This window comes from Triturus cristatus, chromosome 2_2 (genome assembly GCF_964204655.1).
Source record: "Triturus cristatus chromosome 2_2, aTriCri1.1, whole genome shotgun sequence".
NCBI classification, from domain to species: domain Eukaryota; kingdom Metazoa; phylum Chordata; class Amphibia; order Caudata; family Salamandridae; genus Triturus; species Triturus cristatus.
This window is the reverse complement of record NC_140582.1, coordinates 1262210034-1262231623: the sequence shown is the minus strand read 5'-3', so window position 1 is coordinate 1262231623 and position 21590 is coordinate 1262210034. Positions and strand designations below refer to the sequence as shown.

The following is a 21590-nucleotide window of genomic DNA, read 5'->3' as shown; positions in this document are numbered from 1 at the left end:
CTCTACCACACACCTCAGCACAAAAGTCTCAAATGTTATTAACCAAGAGGCGGGGACTCCTTGGGCCATTCTTAAATTGCCTTCACCATCAATTCTGTCCTGAAGGGTTTGTGTTGGATGAACAATGGAGGGTATAACCAAGCTCACCACTGCAGTGAATTTACTTTATAGCTGAGCTGGGAGGACTCAGGCTCTGGAGCTGTCCTTACTTGAGCAGACACTCAATTACCTCAAAGGATACTTCTAATTGAGGGGCATATCAGCAACAACCGGCGATAATTACCGCTAAGCGCACTTAGCGCTAGGATAATTATCGCCGGCTAGCATGGATTTTTATCGCTGAGATAGCGTGCTATTAGCAACGCTTATCTAAAAAGCGATAAAAACCCTAGCGCTAACTGCAAACCATGAGATTATCGTTGGAAATCCAGCGATAATCTCACAAAGTTTGGCGTTAGCTTGCTGATAGGGCCTCACATACTTAGCCATGATATCCACCTTACATAGGATATCATGGCTAAGTCAGTTTCAAAGCAGGCGTAAAGAAAGTAGCGATAACAGAGGTTATTGCTACTTTTCTAGTCGCTATGCTGCTTTGCGTGAGGCTTGATAATAGGAGAAATGTCGCTTAGCGACATTTCTCCCGTTATCCTGGGGAGGAACGCCTACTTTGCATCCCATTAGAGATGCAAAGATGAGCGTTAGGAATTTAGGCGCTAAGGCAAGGTTTCACGCGATAGCATGACCTTGCTGATATAGCCATAAAATTATCGCCGCTTTTCGTCCGAAGACGGCCGCAAAAGTGGCGGTAATTTTATATCGCCGCCTTGTAGATATGCCCCTAAGTGAGATCACAATTGTAGGTACAACTCGGAATATTTGATACAGAATTGTTTATTTCCTCGGCTCTACATAACTGGTCAGACATTCTCCATTGATAAATATTTGTACATTCTGCAAAAAGTACTGTAGCAATGTTTTTTTCTCAGACCAATCTCTGAAATCTGCAATCTACACCATCATCAGATAACCTGGTAATTGCAGGAACCACTTTCCTTTTTTAATTGTAAATGTGATAAATTTCCCTTTTGAAGGGGATCCATGATTACCTTCCATGGTTCCTTCCTGGAGCTCCAACCAATGAGGTCAGCTCCTGGTCCAGGATCAGATGAGTACATGTCATGTAAAGCATGAGCCAATGTGTAGACAGCCTTATAAACACTGTATGTCTCTCTGTAGTTCATGTGCTGATATTCAATCAACATCTCAAACTTCTTGCTTCCTGAGCAAAAATATTTAGATTTAATGGTTCCATCATTTACGTCACACCTGAAATCCAACTCCCACAGAAGTTTCAGGGCTGCATCATCTGGAAACTTTGATGGAGTAACTTCATCGAGAAAATCTGGAAATCCCAAAATGACTCCTTTTTGGATACAAAATGCTAGACATCCATTGAATATTTTGGAGAGTAGATAAGAGCCTAAACTGTTACAGGTAGACACTGACACAATCCAGATTTTCTGAGGCAGCCCTTCCCAAACTCTGCTAGTGAAATAACTCAGTAGGGCCGTGGGGGTGCTGTAGAGGATGATCACCTTGGCAGTGGATATCCTGATGGTGTCCATGACAGTATAAATGCTCACAGTTTCAGTGGCAGTAACAGATGAGGGAATCATATAGGAGAACTCGATGCAGCCTCCAGCCTGGACAACCACCGCCCGCAGTTCTCGCAGCGCTCTCTCCCCACCGTCATCATCCGTTGTCAGAAGACCCACCCACATCCACCCAAAATATTCTAACAACTGAGCAACTCCAATAAAGAAGGAGAGCTCATTTGGGGCAATCCGGTAAAAGGTTGGAAATCTTGATCTGTCACTGAGTACAGGGGTCTGAGCGCCGTCGCTGATCTGCAAGGAAGAAAGGGATGAAATAAACAATAAATACAATCTGGCAACATCCTAAGCAAGAGGCAGCGAATACCACAAATATTCAACTCTAAAAGCACCAGCAAATGTATCATGAGTTTGTGCCGTTTGTGCCGTTTTCAGCTCTCATTAAAAACCACAGCAGACTGTGCCGAAGAAAAATTATTACAATGTCATAAGATGTTTCACAGCTTAGGTCCAGACGTAGAGTTCGTGTGACGTGTCACCCTGTTACAAACATGATATGGGACGCGCTTGGAGCAGTTGGGGACGCGCTTGGAGCAGTTTGAATCCTGCCGTGAGGGGAACGGCTGATTTCCTGTTGGTTACACTCACCTCCACTTTGTCAGCAAGCCGTGAGGGGAACGGCGGTGTTTTGCATCGAACTACCATACCCAGCGACCCTCTGGGTTGGACACGCCCACATCGCCAGCTGAGGCGGGTTAGCCTTTTTAAGGCCGGTGCGCCTCCCGCAGCGCGGGACGCGCTTGGAGCAGTTTGAATCCTGCCGTGAGGGGAACGGCTGATTTCCTGTTGGTTACACTCACCTCCACTTTGTCAGCAAGCCGTGAGGGGAACGGCGGTGTTTTGCATCGAACTACCATACCCAGCGACCCTCTGGGTTGGACACGCCCACATCGCCAGCTGAGGCGGGTTAGCCTTTTTAAGGCCGGTGCGCCTCCCGCAGCGCGGGACGCGCTTGGAGCAGTTTGAATCCTGCCGTGAGGGGAACGGCTGATTTCCTGTTGGTTACACTCACCTCCACTTTGTCAGCAAGCCGTGAGGGGAACGGCGGTGTTTTGCATCGAACTACCATACCCAGCGACCCTCTGGGTTGGACACGCCCACATCGCCAGCTGAGGCGGGTTAGCCTTTTTAAGGCCGGTGCGCCTCCCGCAGCGCGGGACGCGCGCGGGCAGCGCCCGGGCCAAGCCCGGGCCAAGGGCGGGCCCGTCCTTGCCCGGATAAGGCTGGGCTGGGCATCCCCCTATCATCTGTGGTAGGGCTTCAAGTAGTAAGTATTGGTATCTCATTTTGTGGATGTAAACCTTTCCCTGAGACTGTTTGTTTGTGGACCTTACCTTGCCGGGAGCTGGGTGGAGTGGTGTCGCTTCAATACCACCACGTAGGCGGAGACCTAACGCCCGGCCAATTGTGGTTCTTGTACAATAAGAGGAATTCAAGACATTTGCGTCGGGAGAGCAAAAGGAGGAGTAGTAGGCTTATCTCCCTGTGGGACACTGAACTTGTTTGCGGGCCAATTAAATGCATTACCTGTGAGCCCGCATTGGAATCGCATGCTAAACAAACCTCACTATTATATCGCTTATCATGAATACCAGGCCTAGTACGAGAAGAAAATCGGCGGTGGGGGGATCCGTTAGAGGCACCCTAGATCAGTTCATTACAAGGGCTGCCTCACTGTTAGAACGAGAAATTGTGCACACTGAACGGCGATTGTCATCTGAGCTACTGAGGAAACGTTCCTCGTTGGGGGCTATCCAACTAGCTACTACCCCCTCATATCACAACACACATACTGACGATCTAGAATTAAATGCTGATATAGGTATCCCCCTGCAACTACAAGATATGACAGATTCGCAGTTAGCATCTAGGGAACCAGTTAATCTAGTTAACAGTATAAGTTCACAAAATGAACTTTCCCTCGAGGAGCAGTTAGCAACCCCAGTAAATAAACATTTCATCAAAAAGAAAAGCACAATTAAAATAAAAGATCCAGTACCTGGTCCTGCAAAACAAATTAAGAAACGTGGCTCAAATAAGGGAAAACGAGGCCACGCTAAACCCTCAAATAGTGCCACAAGTGCTGTGAATATAATTGATTCACCAGAATGTAATACTGGATTATGTAATACGCCAGCGCACCCATATAAAGATCTAATGAGGGACATAGAACAATTAGTTAAGTCCCTATTATCTCCCTTAGTGGAAAGGGTTAAGAGACTAACAGAGCAGGTGGGGTCTTTGCAAGACATCGGCACAACTAACATGAATCTGTTGAGGGAACTGTCATCGAAAACCTGTACGTTGAACCCCCCAGGCCCAACACCTGAAACAACAAGGAATACTACAATCCCCGTAAAAGGCGCTGAGACGCTCTCCTCTTCTAATAAAAATAGCAAAGTCTCACAGAATAAGCACACAGATATAACGAAGCCAAAACGTAGCAGTGTTTCAAATAGTCAGACCCATGAACCCAGTAAAGGTGATGAGAGAGCACACATAGATAAAAATCCTAGGGGCTCTTCGGCACACATTGATCTCCCGCCAGAGGCAGCTCCATATGTCATTGCACTTACTGGGGTCCCTGTGATAGATTGTGAGAAATTTGAAGCTTATCAAACTCTTAAGAACAAAGTAATGCACTGGTTAAGAGTGAATAGACCATTACCCCCTAACTTAGACGGAGAGATTCTTCATGTGAGAAGGCTGAACTGGGTGGGACAAAGACCCAAAAATGTACAAGGAGACGTTATAATCGTCAATTTTAGAGACCGTAGAGTGGTAAACTACATCAGAGACTGGCTATCAGAGGGTTATGAGGGTGGCATATCCACCCACGATTTAAGCTATTTTTACCCAAGACCTCTGATAGGTAACTATGTGAGCCCAACAGATCAGAGTGCCCAGCGGAGGGTTGTTTCCACTTTTAATATCCCCACTTCAAACCGTTTTACTTCACTCTCTGGATTGGAGGGGGTTGATTGACTGCATACTCCTTCCCCTATCATTGCTGCTCCCATAGAAAAGCCAAGGCAGGGTGACATTGGTCTAGTATCCTGGAATATAGCTGGCCTGTCCTCCAAATTTGAGAACAATGAATGGAGGGAATACGTGACCAGGTTTCATGTTATTTGTCTCCAGGAAACGTGGGTGGTGGACCATAACCCCTTCCAGTTAGAAGGATATGGCTGCTTTGCTGTCCCCGCACAAAAACTAGCTCCAGGTAGGCCCTCTGGGGGGTTAATTGTATATGTGGACTTGCAACTGGAAGGAGTGTGGTCCAGTTTGAACTGGAAATCCAACTACTTCCTGGGTTTAAGGTACCAAAGAAATAAAATGAGTTTCATCCTTGTTAGTTTCTATAATGCCATAGCATCGAGCAAGGAAGGTTCTATATTACATGATTTGCAGATTCACCTGTCTGCCGTTATAGAGCAGAGTAAATCTACAGTGGCTCCCTATATAATCTTGGTGGGTGACCTAAACTGCCATTTGTGCCAAAATCTAAAGTTTTGCATGGGGGGTTGGTCCGGTTGCACCTTGACAAAAGGTTTGCACTTTGAACACACGAAAGGGGGGAGGGAGCTAGAGAAAATGATGAAAACTCACTCACTAAAACATACACTGGATTTAGTGAGTGTAGAGGAAGGCTCCGGTCCTCCAACAACTTTTAAAGGGAGGGGGTGTAATTCCACAATAGATTTCATATTAGTTTCCAACTTATTTTGGGAATGGATAAAAGAGGCCACAGTCGATTGGAGTATATTCAGTGACCATAACCCACTTGCACTATGGATTAAAAATTGGTCTCCCAATAAAGAAACAAGAAGCACGCTGGATGGCAGTCTTGAGAAGGTCACAGATCAGGGGAGGCGCCTAAAGTGGTCTCGTATTGATGGAGACGCCTTTTTTAAGAACTTAATTATGGAAGGGGGCAAAGAGTTTGAAATTTGCTCTGATCCCCTGGCTGATGGTTGTACAGTGACTAAAGCTTTTGAATCTTTGGCCACTCGCATAGAGAGCCTATTAAAAACCTCCCGGCCGCCGAAACAAACTAATGTGCCTAGATGGTTTAATAAAGATTGCTCACGAGCACAGAAAGACCTCAAGGAAAGTTTGAAATTAAGACCTAGAAACAAACCACATGTAGCACATTGTAGGTCTGTCTATAAAAAGGCCATTAAGTGCAGGAGACTTGCCTTACAGTCCCAAACTTGGGAAACTTTAAGGGAAGCCGCGGAGAGGAGGGATTTAAGTACCTTCTGGAGAACCATAAATAATCCATGCTTTCAGGATTCTGCAGCACCAGTAATTGGTACAACTATCTTACCAGAGCGCTGGTTTAATCATTTAAAAAAATTATATAACTTTTTAGATGCATACCCGGAGGCTGAAGAGAAAATGTGCCCGTGGAGGACAGTGATCGATTTCACCCTTGATGAAACTAAAGCGGGTATTCAGGGACTGTCACATAACAAGGCCCCAGGCCCTGATGGGATACCACCAGACCTCTTTTTATCCAACACAGAATTCTGGGTCCCAATATTGACACGGGTGATCAATGCAGCTGTGGCCACTGGTATGCCACGCTCTTGGTCAACAGCCACTATAGTGCCTATCTTTAAAAAAGGCAAAAAGGATGACCCGCAGTGCTATCGCCCTATCTCTTTAATTGACGTAACCGCAAAAATCTTAAGGAGAATGGTATTAAACCGCCTACTGGACTGGGCAGAGGAGTACCATATAATCTCGGATTTACAATATGGGTTCAGGACCGGTAGATCAACTACGGATCAATGCCTGAATCTTTATTTACTGGTGTCAAAATATACTATAGCCAGTGATCAATCAATATATCTGGGATTTATGGACCTCTCGGCCGCATTCGACCGAGTGAACAGAGAAAAATTATGGAATCTCTTGATCAGATTAGGAGTAGAGCCAGGCCTTGTAAACATTATGAGAGCACTCCATTGGAATACCTCAGCCAATGTACGATTCAACTTGGCGGGAAATACAACTGCACCTTTCAATTGCACGAGTGGAGTAAGACAGGGTTGTATTCTGGCACCCTTCTTATTCTCCCTGTATATAAACGAATTGGAACAGGCATTGTGCAAATTGAACGTTGACACCCCAAGGGCAGGGTCACGCCCAATTCCAGTATTGTTATACGCAGACGATGCGGTCCTTCTGGCACGCACCCCAAGAGGTCTGCAATGCTTAATAAATGGCTTTGTTGATTTTATGAACACTTTAGACCTGGCAGCCAATCTAACTAAGTCCTATGTTTTAATAGCCGGGACAAAACCGTGTAAAAAATTCACATACCGGATAGGCACTCACACACTTGAACAGGTAAAAACATTTTCGTACCTGGGGCTTTTATTTGATGGGCTTTTAAATTTTAAATTTTTAATTGAAGAACGGTGTACAAAATTGATCTCATCAACAGGAGCAATAATGAATTATGGCCGTAGGCTGGGTCGGTGGTCGCCGGAGCAGGTTATGCATCTTTATGGCGCTATTTGCTGCCCCAAAGTTATGTATGGCGCAGAAGTCTGGGGCTTCGCAGGGGTACGGCAAATACAAGTTGAGGAAAATAAATTCCTGCGGAGAATACTCAAAACGCCCCAGAGCTCCCCAGCCTACATCACCCACGCCGAATTAGGGAGGCCTTACATTGAAGATCTTATCAAGGCCAGGCCCGTTATGGCTTGGCTGAGGATCTGGTCCAATCCGGATGCGGAATTGGGGAGACAAATCATCAGAGATTGCATCAGTAGGGATAAAGGGATGCGCATCCAGTGGTTTAAATATGTAAAATTGACACTAGAAGGAATAGATTGTCTAGACCTTTTTACTAACCCAACCACAATCATACCCCAAGATAAGGGCAGAATTAAGAGCTTGCTCCTGAGGAAAGCTGCAGACTGTAGATTGGATTCTGAGGGTAGGAAGACTTTAGCTTGCGCTTATAGCACCACCAAAACAGTAGGTGGCATGGAACCATATCTCAGTCTGATATATAATGCAGAAATTAGGTTTTTATTTACTCGTTTTAGGCTCAACCAAATACATCATTTGTTGGCAGATCCCGTGGGTTATACCGCCACAGTTGAGCAGAAAGGACCCTGCGGTTGCGATAGTAAATCTCCGCAGGACTCCCTTCATTTTGTACTGTTATGCCCTTTTTATTCACTTCCCAGGCGTCATTATTTAGTAAGAATTTTAAAAAATGGCAAGTTTAGACAAGCCAGGGCCGCTCTATTATGTTGACAAAGGGCTGAAGACCCATTGACCTTGTCATGTATAACTAGTTTTTTGAAAGTTGCACTGAAAATAAGAAACACTAGAGGGCAACCAGGATTGAATAATGGTTGAAGACACTGTATTGAGGTGCTTTAGACCCTAACGCTCTGACCTGTATGTGGATTACCTTGTTAGACCGATATATGTGTTTTGTTTTAACCATAATTTTAAAGGATATGATACCAGCACTCTTGTGAGCTGTCTCATAGTTGTATTTGTTAAAAATTATATCTGCAGGATAGTATGCTCTGGTCATCGTACCTGTAAATATGCACTTTATGATCTGCATAGAAATTACAAATGTATTTTTTATATTGTGTAAATGATGTGGTATGCATGCTTTTTTTATAATAATTGTCTTGCTTTTATGGTGACATGTATTGCACCGAATAAAGCTGATTAAAGGATATGTATCCTGTCTGCGGTAATACAAGTGCATTATATCCAATGACACATTTGTGACGGAGTAACCCATCTACTGTTCTCTAAGGGCATGATTACGATGGCGGAGAAACTTTGTATCCGACAGCACACCGCCCGCCATCGTAATATGGTGGGCGGAGAAGTGCTTTGCGATGGCGGCGTAACAACTATAGTAATCAGCCCATAAGTCAGGGCCTTTGTCCATAAGACTCCACCATTCAGCCAAATCATCAAATATATTTAACTCATTCATTTTTCGAAGATTTTTTTGGAACAGCTTTTAAAAAATGTGCTAACATTTTTTTAACAGTTGCATTTGTCATTGTATGCAATAACGTCATTCCCTGTAACCACAAATTGGATCTCATTACAATTAAACAAATTTAAAACATAGTTGTCATTGTTATTTTTAAGTCTGAACCTATTTAAAAATACTAAGGATTTGTATGCGTAAAAGACATACTACGTTAACATGCACTACATCCTAAGACCTTACTTTTCCAGTTCAACAATCTGTACATTATTTTATGACTTAACTCAACAATCTGGAGACAGAGGGCTTAACAGAAAATAACTTGTCCCGTCTCAGCTTTTGCAGCCAGCTCCAAGGGGAAGCATCCGGCTGCTTCCATCACCTCCTTGACTGTAAATCCAATGGTCCATTCAGTGTTGACGTCACTCCATTGAATTGATAGTTAACAGGTTGATCAAGCAATCTCAGGGATCACTATGCAAATGTAACCTTTTTTAATACTAATTAAACTTTCCCTTTTTATGGCCCAATTCAGATGCAGTTTCGAGAGCTTCCTGACCGAATGGGTTTGGGAATGGGTTCCGACCAAATCGGATTGGGAGAGTCCAAGTACGATGCATCCAGAATATTCCAGATAAGATTTGGGGCCCGATTACGATGCGGTTAGGAAGGCTTCTTAATGGGATTTACTCTGTCCGAACCGGATCGGGAAAGTGTGTTTCCAACCGAATCAGAAAGGTTTCCGACCATCCGATTACAATGCGAGTTAGGCGTTAAGAATATCCTAATATGAAGCCAACGGCATTTGGAAAGACCGAGCCGTACGGAGCAAACGTCTCTATGGGCCGTGTAGGAGAGTATGATCTGCTTCTTATGGGCACCCCCACTTTATGCTGATGTTTCACTGTTTTTCAACTTTAGTCTGGCTGTGGCCCTGCTATCCAGGACCCCAGCCTAGCTACTTCCTCTTAGATTGATTCCATGTACTTTAGGTACACTCCAGTTTGGTTACTGGGGTACTCTTCTGAGACCCTAGTATAGGGTACCTTAGGCACCAAGGGCATAGGTACCCCAGAGACCTACCAGGGGCTGCAGCATGTATTATGCCACCCCTGGGAAGCCTTCCAAAATGACACCACAGGACTGCTACTGCAGCCTGGGTAAGGTGGTGCATGCATCCCTTACTTAGATATAGGTTACCTAACACTACTTTAAATCACTACACATGTAAACCTATCAGTCACCCCTACGGCAGGCCTTAGCAATCCTGAAGGCAGGGTGCTGCGTTTTGTGTGTGAGGGTGCCCATGTATAAGCAGAGCCCCTCTGCAGCCTTCAAAATCTATTCTCTGGGGTTGTTCTGTGATGCAGCCAGACCTTATAACCTCGTGGTAAATGCTAACTTTGGAATGGCTGCACGGAAACATGTCGTGTTTGGTGTCAAACACTTTGGAATCATACTCCCCCGCCAGTCCTGGCAGCGGGGGTATGATTCCACCCTTATAGAGGGAAAGACATGTACACACCGGTACACCCAGTACCAGTTTAAAAAAGCCCTGGCATCACAAAATGGATGCTGCAGCCACAGACACAAATCTGGCCTCCTGCTGCTGGACGAAACTCCGGCAGGGGAGGTCTGGACAATAGGTTTCCTGTCACAGGGAGGTGTCACCACCTCCCAGACAGGCTTTAGTGTATTGGGACTGGGTGGGTGCACCCCGAGAGTGCTATGAAGTCTGCACTGGGGGCACATTTGGTATTCCTGTGCATAGCCCAGTTCAAACCAGTTGCAGGGGCAACCAGCCTCTGCTCTGGCATGAAACTGGACAAAGGAAATGGGTATAGCCACCACTCTTTCCAAACCCTCCCATTGGTGGGTCCCAAGAGTTAGTCCAACCCCTTACTTGGGTATAAGAAAGGAACCCCTGACTACAGGACTTTAGATTACACCTGGACAAAACTCTGCTACAGAAATCCTGAAACTTCGACGATCTACAAGACTAAATGACTGAAGAATCTCACTTGGAGTAAAGGAGTTATTCCCCTGCTTGGCAGGCACCAAAGAGGCATCTGCCTGGTTTGCATCTCTGAAGCTCCCGCCAGACTCTGAAGCATTTGAAACACAGGTGGTGGGTTTTCAGACTTCCCAGAGGCTGAAGCGAGTCCCCAGCAAAGCTGAAACCTGTTGCCCTCATGGGTACTGTGGAACCGGAACCCCTGGACACAGTGCACATTTGCAAGTGCATTAGCTTATCGACGTTCCTTGAGGCTGTGCATTAGGTTATGTGTAGCCCAGACCCCGAGGACCTTTTCCTCCGAAGAATGCTGGCCTACACTCCATGAGTGTTCCGTGAGCCGGCCCTTTGTGTTTCTGTTGGAGGTACCTTCGCGATCCCTGATCCATTGACTGGTGGGTCTCTGAGAAGGCAACTTTGACTTTCCTTGGGCTTCTCTGGCTGCTCTTGATGTGACTCCCCCGGACCTTGCTGGTCCACACCACAGCATATTTTCTCTTCCTGCGTTGGTTATTGTGCCAAGGCTTTTTGGGTCCAATCCGGGCACCGACACCGCAGCACTCAACAGCCTTTGTGGTACAGCTTGAATCCAGCTCCTGGTCATAGTCGACGCCTCCTGGTCCTCGTGGCTGCAGAGCCAATCTTCACCTCCTCACACCTGAATCACCCGACATCAGTGGGCATTTGTCTGTTGTGCCCCTGGTCACTGGCAAGTGACTCAGACTCTGTCCCCTCTGCTTTCAGGTTATTCTCATCTTTGATCCAGGCTTTGATCCCTCCGGACACTTTCCTCTTCGATGGCAGCAGCACTTTGCAGCAGATCGCCATTGAAAGCAACAACGATTCCCGACACCAAAAGACACCTATGCACCCGGCTTCCCTGGGTGAGGTAACTCGAGTACTCCGGTGCTCCAGTGGGTGTTGGCCCTAGAATCCCTTAAGTCTAAAGGGGTGTGCCCAAAGTCCTCTCCTAAGTGTCCTTAATCTTTACATTTCCAACCGCAACTTTCCCCATAGGAGCTATCTGCGATTCGCAGCTGTGTCCCCTGTGTCACTACCTTGGGTGGTTCCTTGTGGTCCCAGCAATTCTACAGGCTCTAGGCACTGTGTCTAGTCAAGTCGTGGTTCTCATGCCACTTTCTTAAGATATGGTTTGGTTCGCACCTAGGGCCTCACATATATTGTGCCAATTTACTGTGATATATTAAGTGTAACATATGTGCTTTGACCTCTAGCCTCATAAAGAGAATAGTAGGGTGTGTTTAGGAATAAATACATATATTTTATATTGATAGCTGGCGTGGTCTCCTTTCATTTAGCCATTCAAGAGATTATGGACTGGTAAAACAAGCTGCTTTATATTCCTTCAAGACTTAGCCGGGAGGCTGCTCTCCATAGCTACCACTAGGATAGCTTTCAAATAAGGTTGTCTTTAACCTATCACCTCTAAGGGGTTATTTGGACTGATACAAGGTGCCCACTATATCTAGTGGACAGCATATGACAGGCCAACTTCCCACATTAGTGTGCAGCGGTTGGTATTCAAGCTTGCCATTGTTTTACCAGATAATCTCAAGTGAGTGACTAACTGAAAACCACTAAAGGTACCTGAGGTACATATAATTTAAGCTTAAACTACAGTAAGTTCTACTGAACTTAGAGTTGTGTGTCAAGGGCTTAGCACACCCTTTCTACAACTCAAGAGAGTTTAGTAGACCACACTAGATTAGGTAGGTGCATACACCACACCACACTAGTGATTTCTTCAAGGCCAGGAACCAGTGGGTCCCTGCCAGATGTCAGTAGGATTCTGACAAACTCCCTTTCTTGGAATTGAGGGCATTGTGTACTACTAGGAGATTGAAGACAGGAAATAATGCAAACACCCAACGACTCTTAGAGGTACTGCTGTTGAATGATCTCGGAAAGACCTCTGGGTGGAACAGTAGATGAGGAAAGGCCCAGGGGTGAAAATACCCAGGAACTGTCTTCTGAAGCTGGCCATGAAGATGATAATGATCTTAACCTGGTAGAGACAACTCCTCCTGGATATGAGAAAGAGAGCAATGATGGCCCTCTCTTTACTCCACCTAGGAGAGTTGGAGGTGTGCCTAGAAGGTCAAGATCTACTTCTCAGGAGTCTATCCATTCTGACACATCTATAGGGACCTCTGTTTCTTCTCACATGAGGGAATCCTCCCATGAGAGGAAAAAAAGGCTGCTCATGTATGAGGAACCTGAGCTTAGAATCAGAAGAGAGCAGATAGCCTTAGAAATGGAGTCCCCAGAGCCTCAGAGAACTAGAAAGAAGCTGGGGCCCCATGGTGGTAGCAACTTCCCTAGTGGTAGAGAAAGATCTCATGACCATAGGAACCTAAGCAAGATTGTCCCTCCCTACCAGAGTGGGGATGACATCCACATATGGATTACTGCACTGGAAAGGGCCTGCAAAGTTCAGAGGGTCCCCCAGGAGCAGTGGGCAGCAATCATGTGGCTCTCCTTTGCAGACAAAGGTAGAGATAAGCTCCTCACTGTAAGAGAAGAGTATGCTGATGATTACAAAGTCTTGAAAAGTGCACTGATAGATGGGTTTGGCCTAACCACTGAACAATACAGGTTAAAGTTCAGAGACACCCAAAACGCACAAAATCAGTGAAGGAGAGTAGGCTGTGATGCACTTGGCGCAAACCTCCCTAGACCATTCCCCCATGCTCATGAGACCATATCCTCCGGACAATGAGTCCCCATATTGTTCCTGGCGACTCCAGCCCACAACCTTGCTAGATAGAGCCTTCTGTGAAGAAATACGTCAGGAAATTCTTTAATTCTTCCCTCGCAATAAAAACAGTATCTCAACACTTGCATGTGTATGGGAAAGCTTCAAAGTCACCATTCGGGGGCTATGTATAGCAAAAAATGGAGGGATCCTTCGTTCCCTCAAGGGAACACTAAATAGACTAGAAAGCGACATCAAAAAAACAGAGGAGCTTCTAGATTCTTCCCCTAGCCCACAGAGAAGGGTTCAGCTTAAAGAACTACGAATTGAATATTCCAATGAGGCGGAACGTGAATCTAAATTCCAGTCTAAATATCATGGGCCAGATCATACGGCGAAGGCAAGCGTCCCGGCAGAATCTGTCCGAGGCAACCAGACCCCCCAGATTCGCTAATCAGTTCTGGAAATAATAGACGAGGAAGGCACTAGGCATATAGAATCGCAGGAGATCCTTAATATTTTGACTGCCTATTATGCAAATCGCACGCATAGAAAAGTCCCTCCTGACATAGCGTCCTACTTATAGGGCACTGCTCTTGGGTGGACCAATGACTCTCGCAGAGAGTTTCTGTTTGCCGAGGACGAAATCCGGGCCGCAATAATGGGCCTGCATTCCGGCAAGGCCCCAGGACCCGATGGGCTCCCAGTGGACTTTTATAAATGTTACGTAGACAAGCTAGCCCCCTTCCATAAGGTCTTCAAGGAGGCCAGAGAGATTGGGACTCTTCCCATGACATTGCGGCAAGCTATGATTACATCCCTGCTCAAACCAGGCAGAAAGGCCTACAGACTCCTGTCACTCATCAACTGTGACACCAAGATCCTAGCTAAAGTCTTTGCAAATAGGTTGACATTGCTGATGGGGACCTTGTCCTCCCAGACCAGGCAGCTTTCATACCTGGCAGGGCCACCTCCCATAATCTGCGCACAACATTCACATTACAGCACGACATTGACCCGGAGATCAGCGCAGCAGATATCTGCTTAGATGCCAATAAAGCCTTTGATTCCCTGGAATGGGATTACATGTTCATAATATTGGGTAGAATGGGTCTTCCCCAGCCAGTCCTGGCATGGATAAAGCTGCTGTATGGCCGGCCTGAGGCCATTAAACAGAATAACGGTCTATAGTCCAATCCTACCCCTATTATGCAAGGCACACGCCAGGGCTACCCTCTGTGCCCGTTGCTTTTTGCTCTCGCCATCGAACCCCTTGTGGTCAAGATATGGCAACATCATAGAGAGCATGCTATACCATACCCATCATGTCAGATACTAATATCATTATAAGCCGACGATGTCACCCTTTATTTACGGGACCCACAGATTAGCCTCAAACCGATCCTAAGACAGTTCATCAGATTTGGTTCCCTCTCCAGGATAGGGATCAACTGGAGTAAATCGCAGATTTTCCCGCTCACGCCCAGCACTGTTCAGTTCCCATTGAAATTGTGCGAAATGGAAATAAAATATCTAGGCGTGATAATAACAAGAAATAAAGAATAAATGCTTTGCTCAAACTATGGCACTGCTATTGAAACCATCACTAACTGGGTGTCTCGATGGATCACGATGCCATTCTCATTGGCTGTCACAGTGATCTTGATCAAAATGGTCTTATTACCTAAATTATTGCATCTATTCATTAATATACCCTATAACCCGGGACGCCCCTTCTTCGACACCCTCCGATCATTACTCATCAGAACTAGCATGGGGTGAGAAACAACCCCGAGTGGGATCGCGGACCATGACGCAACCATGCCTCAGTGGGGATTTTAATGCCCCAGATATAGAGCTATATTTTCTGGCTGCTCAAGCCCACTACACAATATATTGGCTCCGTCTAACACCCTTTATGCCACACCTGGCCATCGAGCAGGGATATATGGCTCTGACGCCCATTACCTCCTTTCTGGGAGCGTGCATCCCTGGAGTAGCCTTTCACACAGTAACCTTCACTAACCAAGCCTGGTAGCGCCTATCTAAAATAGTGGCCAAACCGACACTGTACTCCCCACTAGTGCCTCTCCTGTACCTCTCATGTGAGCCAGTCACACATGAGGCTGTATGCCACGAGATGCTCCGTAGGAGAGACATAAACTGCTGGGGCAACCTTTACGGGGGGGTGCGTTCGTGGTAAGGCAAGATTTATTGACTGGGGATAATGTCACTCCATTGGAGATATTTCTTTATATAAGACTGAAACACAAATTTAGGGCCAATGACATGGGATTCTCTCAGGAACCCCAAACTCTATAAACACTACACACCCTATTCAAAATGGCTGAGCCAGAGCACGCGGTTGCCAGCATATACCAGGCGGCACTGCTCGAGAAGACACAGCCGAAACACAGGGTTAGGGAGGCGTGGGATCAAGACCTGTAGCTGCCCTTGATAGACATATTGCTGCACACAGAAGTAAGCTAGCAGTCGCTTATGAATCACACACTTAAAATACTTGCATCAAACTTTCTATACACCCACGTGGCTCTACAAATACAAATTGAGAAGTGACGACCTATTTGAGAGATGTCTTCAAGCGGGGGCCGGCTTCTCACATCTTGCATGGCAGTGTTGCGAAGTTCATGGGTATTGGCTTGAGGTGATTGCTGCTCTGTCCCAAATGATAGACACCCCTCTTGCCGTGTCCCCCCTACTGTCACTTCTTTGCTACACAGCTGTAATACAAACATAATACAGAAAATTTGTAGCAATGGGTCTTTTGCGGGCCAAACGGAGGGTGGCGTGCAGATGGGGCAGAGGGCGGCCCCCAAATTTAAGGAATGGCTTGCAGATCTTATTTATTGTAAGGATCAGTTAATTAACTATGCGGAACTCCTGCCAGCCTTGTCTCGCCCAAAAGACATCTGGGAGCCCCTGATGGATTATCTGAGGGAACACTCGATCTGAACCTGTGTGCTTTGGGTTTGGGTGTGCTAACTGGACATTCAGCTGGGGGCCCTGCGGGTGGGGAGGAACGTACGATAAGTGTATTTCATTTGTCTGCCTATGTCTCCTTATGAACACTGGAAGTGTGGAATCATTTCATAACGTTGTGCCCGTATCATAGTGAAGGTCTGTGCTTAATTAACCAATGCCTGTTAAAATGCTATTGCGATCCGCTGTAGATACTACATTGCAGAATTACCTCTAGCAGTAGGTATGCTTATTGTCCGTGATGTGTATACATTGCATTGATGTATGTTATGTTTCTGTGTAAGTTAAAAAACCAAATAAACACATGTAAAAAAAGGATTGTCATAACTTAGTAAGCCACACATTTTTCAATGCCAGGAAAGTAATAAAGAATTTAATAAATAGATGAGAGGCTAGGATCCTGGTCAAAAAGCATAACGGCAAACTGAGGGCCCCCGTGATAAAATAGAGAGAGAAACAAGGGGAAATGACACAAGAAGGTCAAAACAAATCTCAGATCTTCCTCGGAGGGTCAAACAGTTTCATTTTATATTGGATTTTTCTTAAATGAGCAGTTTTATAATGATTACATTCTGGCAAAATGTACTTAAACAGACCGTAGTATCTTGTGAGTTAATAGTGACGGAACCCTTTTGGGTCCTGATTGTCTCCCTAGAAACGTGAAGTAAGTGTCAGATCATAATGCATCAATTGCTGCTTCAGTGTGGTGAGTTGCAGTTGCATGTACATGAATAAAGTCTCCCTGTGTGGCATAGTCATTGGCGAGTAACTGGGCTGGGAAGACACTGCAAAGACCATATTTCATGATTTCTACTTCTCTTACTATGTTAATTTTGTCCTATATTTCACAAATTCTCAAGTATTTTTAGACTTCAAAGAGAACTAACCAGTCATTTCACACTACTCAAGTGCATGTAAAATATATCTGACATGCTTTCTTGCATCTGATCTTGTAATAAACCTCTCACACTGTGCCAGTTAGTGATTTCCAAGGGCATCACTTTCACATGGGTGATACAAGGGTTAGAAGAATAAGCAATGAATGGGTTATCCCTGGACACAATATATCACGTATTAGTATGTTTGCCATTGTAGTGTTCTGCTGAACACAGAACTTAACTACCGTTCCTTAGCAGCTTTATTGACACCCATCCATCACATGCATCACCAGGTAGGTGACACCGCTAAACACAGGGGCTGGGTGCCCGAGTCTGGGGCAAGTTCCATGATGTGACCTGCGTCACTTTATTTACTAGCATATGGGCTGAGTGTCGGCAACACCATCAGTGGCGGCTCCTCCATGGGGGCGTTGCCCCACTGCTTTCTCGCAGTGCGAGAAGCAGAAACATAATATGGTAAAACTTCAATTTCATGTTTCTGCTCCTCGCACTGCGAGAGAGCAGAAGTGCCTGGAGTGCCTGGTTGTGGGCCGGCGGGTGGGCAGTCCTGCTCGAGGGCAGGGGGGAGTGGCTAGCCCAATGCTTTGGGCCCTGACTGCTTTGGTCGGCCTGGGGCCAGCCAAAACAGTCATGCACACTCTCCCCTTTCTCTATGTAGGCTGCTGCATGCAGCCTACATTTATTTATTTTATTTACTCACTTGTATTGTGCAAGCGAATCATCCCCAGGGGGATCTCTCGGCGCATGGGAGAGGAGCACTCATTATTAAAAAGACGGGCAGCTTAAAATAACCAGGTTTTAAGAAGCTTCCTAAAGCTACAGTGATTCATACAGGCACGAAGCTCATCTGGCAGGGAGCTCCCATCCTGACCTTCCTAATTCTCGAGACACAAAGCAGATTTTGTTGCTTAATCTCAGCAATCGAGTGGGGTGGTACCACTTGAGCTTCTTGGCCAAGTAGGAGGGACCCAGCCCATGAAGAGACTTATGGACCAGGCATAGTAGTTTAAAAATGGATCTCTTTTTCATAGAAAGCCAGTGAAGTTGGTGCAGAAGAGGTGATGAAGGGGTCTGGGCCGGTTTATTGAGGATGAGGCAAGCCGCCGTGTTCTGGACCACCTGTAATTTGGTGGCCAGATCTTCTCTCAGCCCGACCAGCAATGAGTTCCCATAGTCCAGTCGACTAATCAAGAGTGACTGGACAAGGGTCTGTCTGGCCGTGAGCGGGATCCAGGGTAAGATCTTACTAAGCATTTGCATGGTTCCAAAGCAGGCCCCAGCCACAGATTGTACCTGCTCATCCATAGCAAGATTATTATCAATTTTTATGCCCAAATTCTTCGCCCATGCTGTGGGGGAGGGGGCATCTCCCAATTCGGATGGCCACCATTCCGGGGTCCATAACTCCTTTGCCTTCCCATATAGAATAATCTCAGTCTTTGAGGAATTAAGTTGAAGAACATTTTTCCTCATCCACTCTGCTATGGTGATCATGCATTTACGAAATTTGGACCTGGTTGCCGCAGGGCTTTCTTCGATGGGGACTATTATCTGGGTGTCATCTGCATATGATATGCATTCGAACCCGGACTCGCGTATGATGGTGGCCAGGGGGGCCACGTATAGATTAAACAAGGTAGGGCTCAAGACTATTGTCAATAATAGTGGTCTGAGAGCTAAAAGGTCCAAGCTGGACACTTTGAGATCTTTCCACCAAGAAGTTCAGGAGCCATTTAAAGGCCCTGCCTCCGACACCAATCTCTCGCAACCGGGCTAAAAGTATTTGGTGGGAGATGGTGTCGAAGGCGGCAGACAAATCCAATAAAACCAGTATCACCGGGACGTCCCTATCCAGGGACATCCGTATGGTGTCTGTTACCTCCAACAATGCAGCCTCAGTGCTGTGCGAGACACGAAAACCCGACTGGGAAGCATCCAGTATATTATTCTGCTCTAGATATTGGTAGAGGTGCCGGTTTACCCAAGTCTCCAAGATTTTCGCACAGCAAGGCAGGAGAGAGATGGGTCGAAAATTCTGAAGGTTACTAGGGTCAGCCAGCGCCTTCTTCAAAAGGGGTTTTATACGCGCCTCCTTCCACTTACGCGGAACAGTAGAGGATCTTAGCGAGATATTAAAAACATATGTAAGAGACTCGGCAAGAGCTGTGGACAATACTGACATAACGGCGGGAGCATTAGGTCAGATGGCGAGCCAGATTTGACTCTGGCTATTAGAGAGCACATTTCTTCCCTCGTTATATTGGGGATTAATTCTAAGGAAGGCTTGCTCGGGGACTCTAAGAGCGAAAAATTGTCATATAAACCCTCTTCGGGGTCAAAAGAACTATAGATCTTATCAATTTTATTTATGAAGTGACTACCTAAGTCGTCACAGAGTTCCTGGGTGGGCGGGGGCAGAGGGTTGTTAGCTCTAGGATTTGGAAACTCCTTTACTATAGTAAAGAGCTCCTGGTAAGAATTTTTAGCATTCATAATGCGGGCACCCAGATGCATTCTTCTGGTGGAGTTACAGCTGTTCAAATATGCCCTGTGAGCGCCTCGGTAGAGCAATTCATCCTGTTTCAGCTTGGTTTGTCTCCATCTTCTCTCCTTGGACCTACAAATAGCTTTCTCCTTTCTGAGGTCGTCTGAGTATCAGGGAGCGGGAATGGCCCTGGTCTGGATGTTTACCATCTTAGGAGGGGCTATGAAATCTAAGGCTTTGGTTATAGCAGCTTCAAAGCGGTCCAAGGCCGAGTCGCCATCGTCCGCCTCATTAAAGATAGGAGAGATAAAGGCCCTGCTGAAGGAGTCCAAAGTTACCTTTTTCCAAGTTCTACGGAACTCTCTATGATGGCGAAGGGGGCTAGAAGATTTTGTGGGGGCCCAAGAGAAGCTAAGAGCAGAATGGTCGGTCCAGCCCATGCTCCGCGGAGGTTCTACCACCACCTCCTGAATGTTGGTGAAGATGGTGTCTAGCGTATGACCCGCCACATTGGTGGACCCTGTGATTCTAGAAAAAAGATCCAGAGTCTCCATAGCCGCTATCAGGCATGCAGAGTCAGTACTGACTGGTGCCTCCAAGTGGTGGTTAAAATCCCCCACAAGCAGAAACCCAGCAGCCTGAAATGTGTGTGGGGCAAGCCGTTCCAATAAGACGGAACAAAATTCCTTCTTATTGCTTCCAGGGGGATGGTACACTAATGCCCCTGTCCATTTAGAAGCCGGGGCCCGGATAACCCTAAATATCAGCAACTCCAAGTATGGGGAGGAGAAGGTGTCTAGGAGCTTAACATGGTATGGGGGTGCGATGCAATGGCCAGCCCTCCACCCCGTTTGCCCTGTCTGTCCAACCGGACGACAGTGTAATCTGATGGGAATGCTATGGCCAGTGCGGGGGTGGCCTCATGGTTAAGGCACGTCTCAGTAAAAAAGGCAATGTCAGGTCTAACTTCATCCAGTAGATCCCATATTTCGGCCTCATGTTTGGGAATGGATCTAACGTTTAGGTAAAGCCCCTTGGGGGGCACTCCCGGCCTTTCTTCTGAGCTCCTAATGACCCCCCGTGTGGGATTAGTAGATAAGGTCTTAGGAATCTTAAAGGGGGTATAAGTATGTAAATTGTCATTACAGGTCCTGCCACATCCTTTACAGCTCCTCGTCAACACGGCAGTCCGTGAAGGGCATGTGGTTAGGCCGCCAACACACGAGCCAGCCCAAATGCCTAAGTTCCACTAACCTGTCGGCGGAATAAATCAGCCTAGGCCTGGGAAGGATCTGCAGGGTCTGCTGAGGGAAGGGCGGCGTTTCCTGGCAGCTGGCAGTGTCCGGTCGCGGACGGGCGCAGACGGGCTTGCCTTGTGCGCGCCATTGGTGTGCCCGCGGCGCGCCCGCTGCGCGGCTGGGAATGAGTGACTTTTATGCCCGGCTGTGCTGATTCACTAGAGCGCTAACAGCTACACACCCGTCTGCGTGGTGGACGAGCTGGAAGACGGACTCTCTCCACATCAATCAATCGGGGAACCGATTGCGGTGGAACGGAGAGCCGTCTATACAGAGGAGCCTTCTGCCCCGAGTCAGGTAGGAAAGTAGATAAAATAAAAGCCAGGCAATATTAAAATTTTGGTACCCCACAACAATAGTGCAATTCAAATTTTAAAAACACAACAGTTCCCAATTCTGTCACAGTACTAATAGTTTCCTACAATTCTCAACGAATGCCTTCAGCAGCGACTTAGTAAAGAGTGGTGCCTACTAGAGAAAAGGGCCTCCGATTAGGCTCCCGGCTGGGGCGCTG

General features: G+C 46.5%; 1 protein-coding gene across 2 annotated transcripts in view; it reads right to left on the bottom strand.

Annotated features, from left to right (window-relative positions):
- Positions 1 to 881: 881 nt before the first annotated feature.
- Positions 882 to 21590, bottom strand: part of LOC146863556 (extracellular calcium-sensing receptor-like) — a 67492-nt gene continuing 46783 nt past the window's right edge. The window contains exon 3 of one of the 2 annotated variants that reach the window (XM_085643021.1): positions 882 to 1910. In XM_085643021.1, the coding sequence (XP_085499147.1) occupies positions 1023 to 1910 (888 nt within the window). In that variant the 3' untranslated portion in view covers positions 882 to 1022. The remainder of the gene's footprint in view (positions 1911 to 21590) is intronic. The other variant, XR_014978280.1, reaches the window with a different exon arrangement.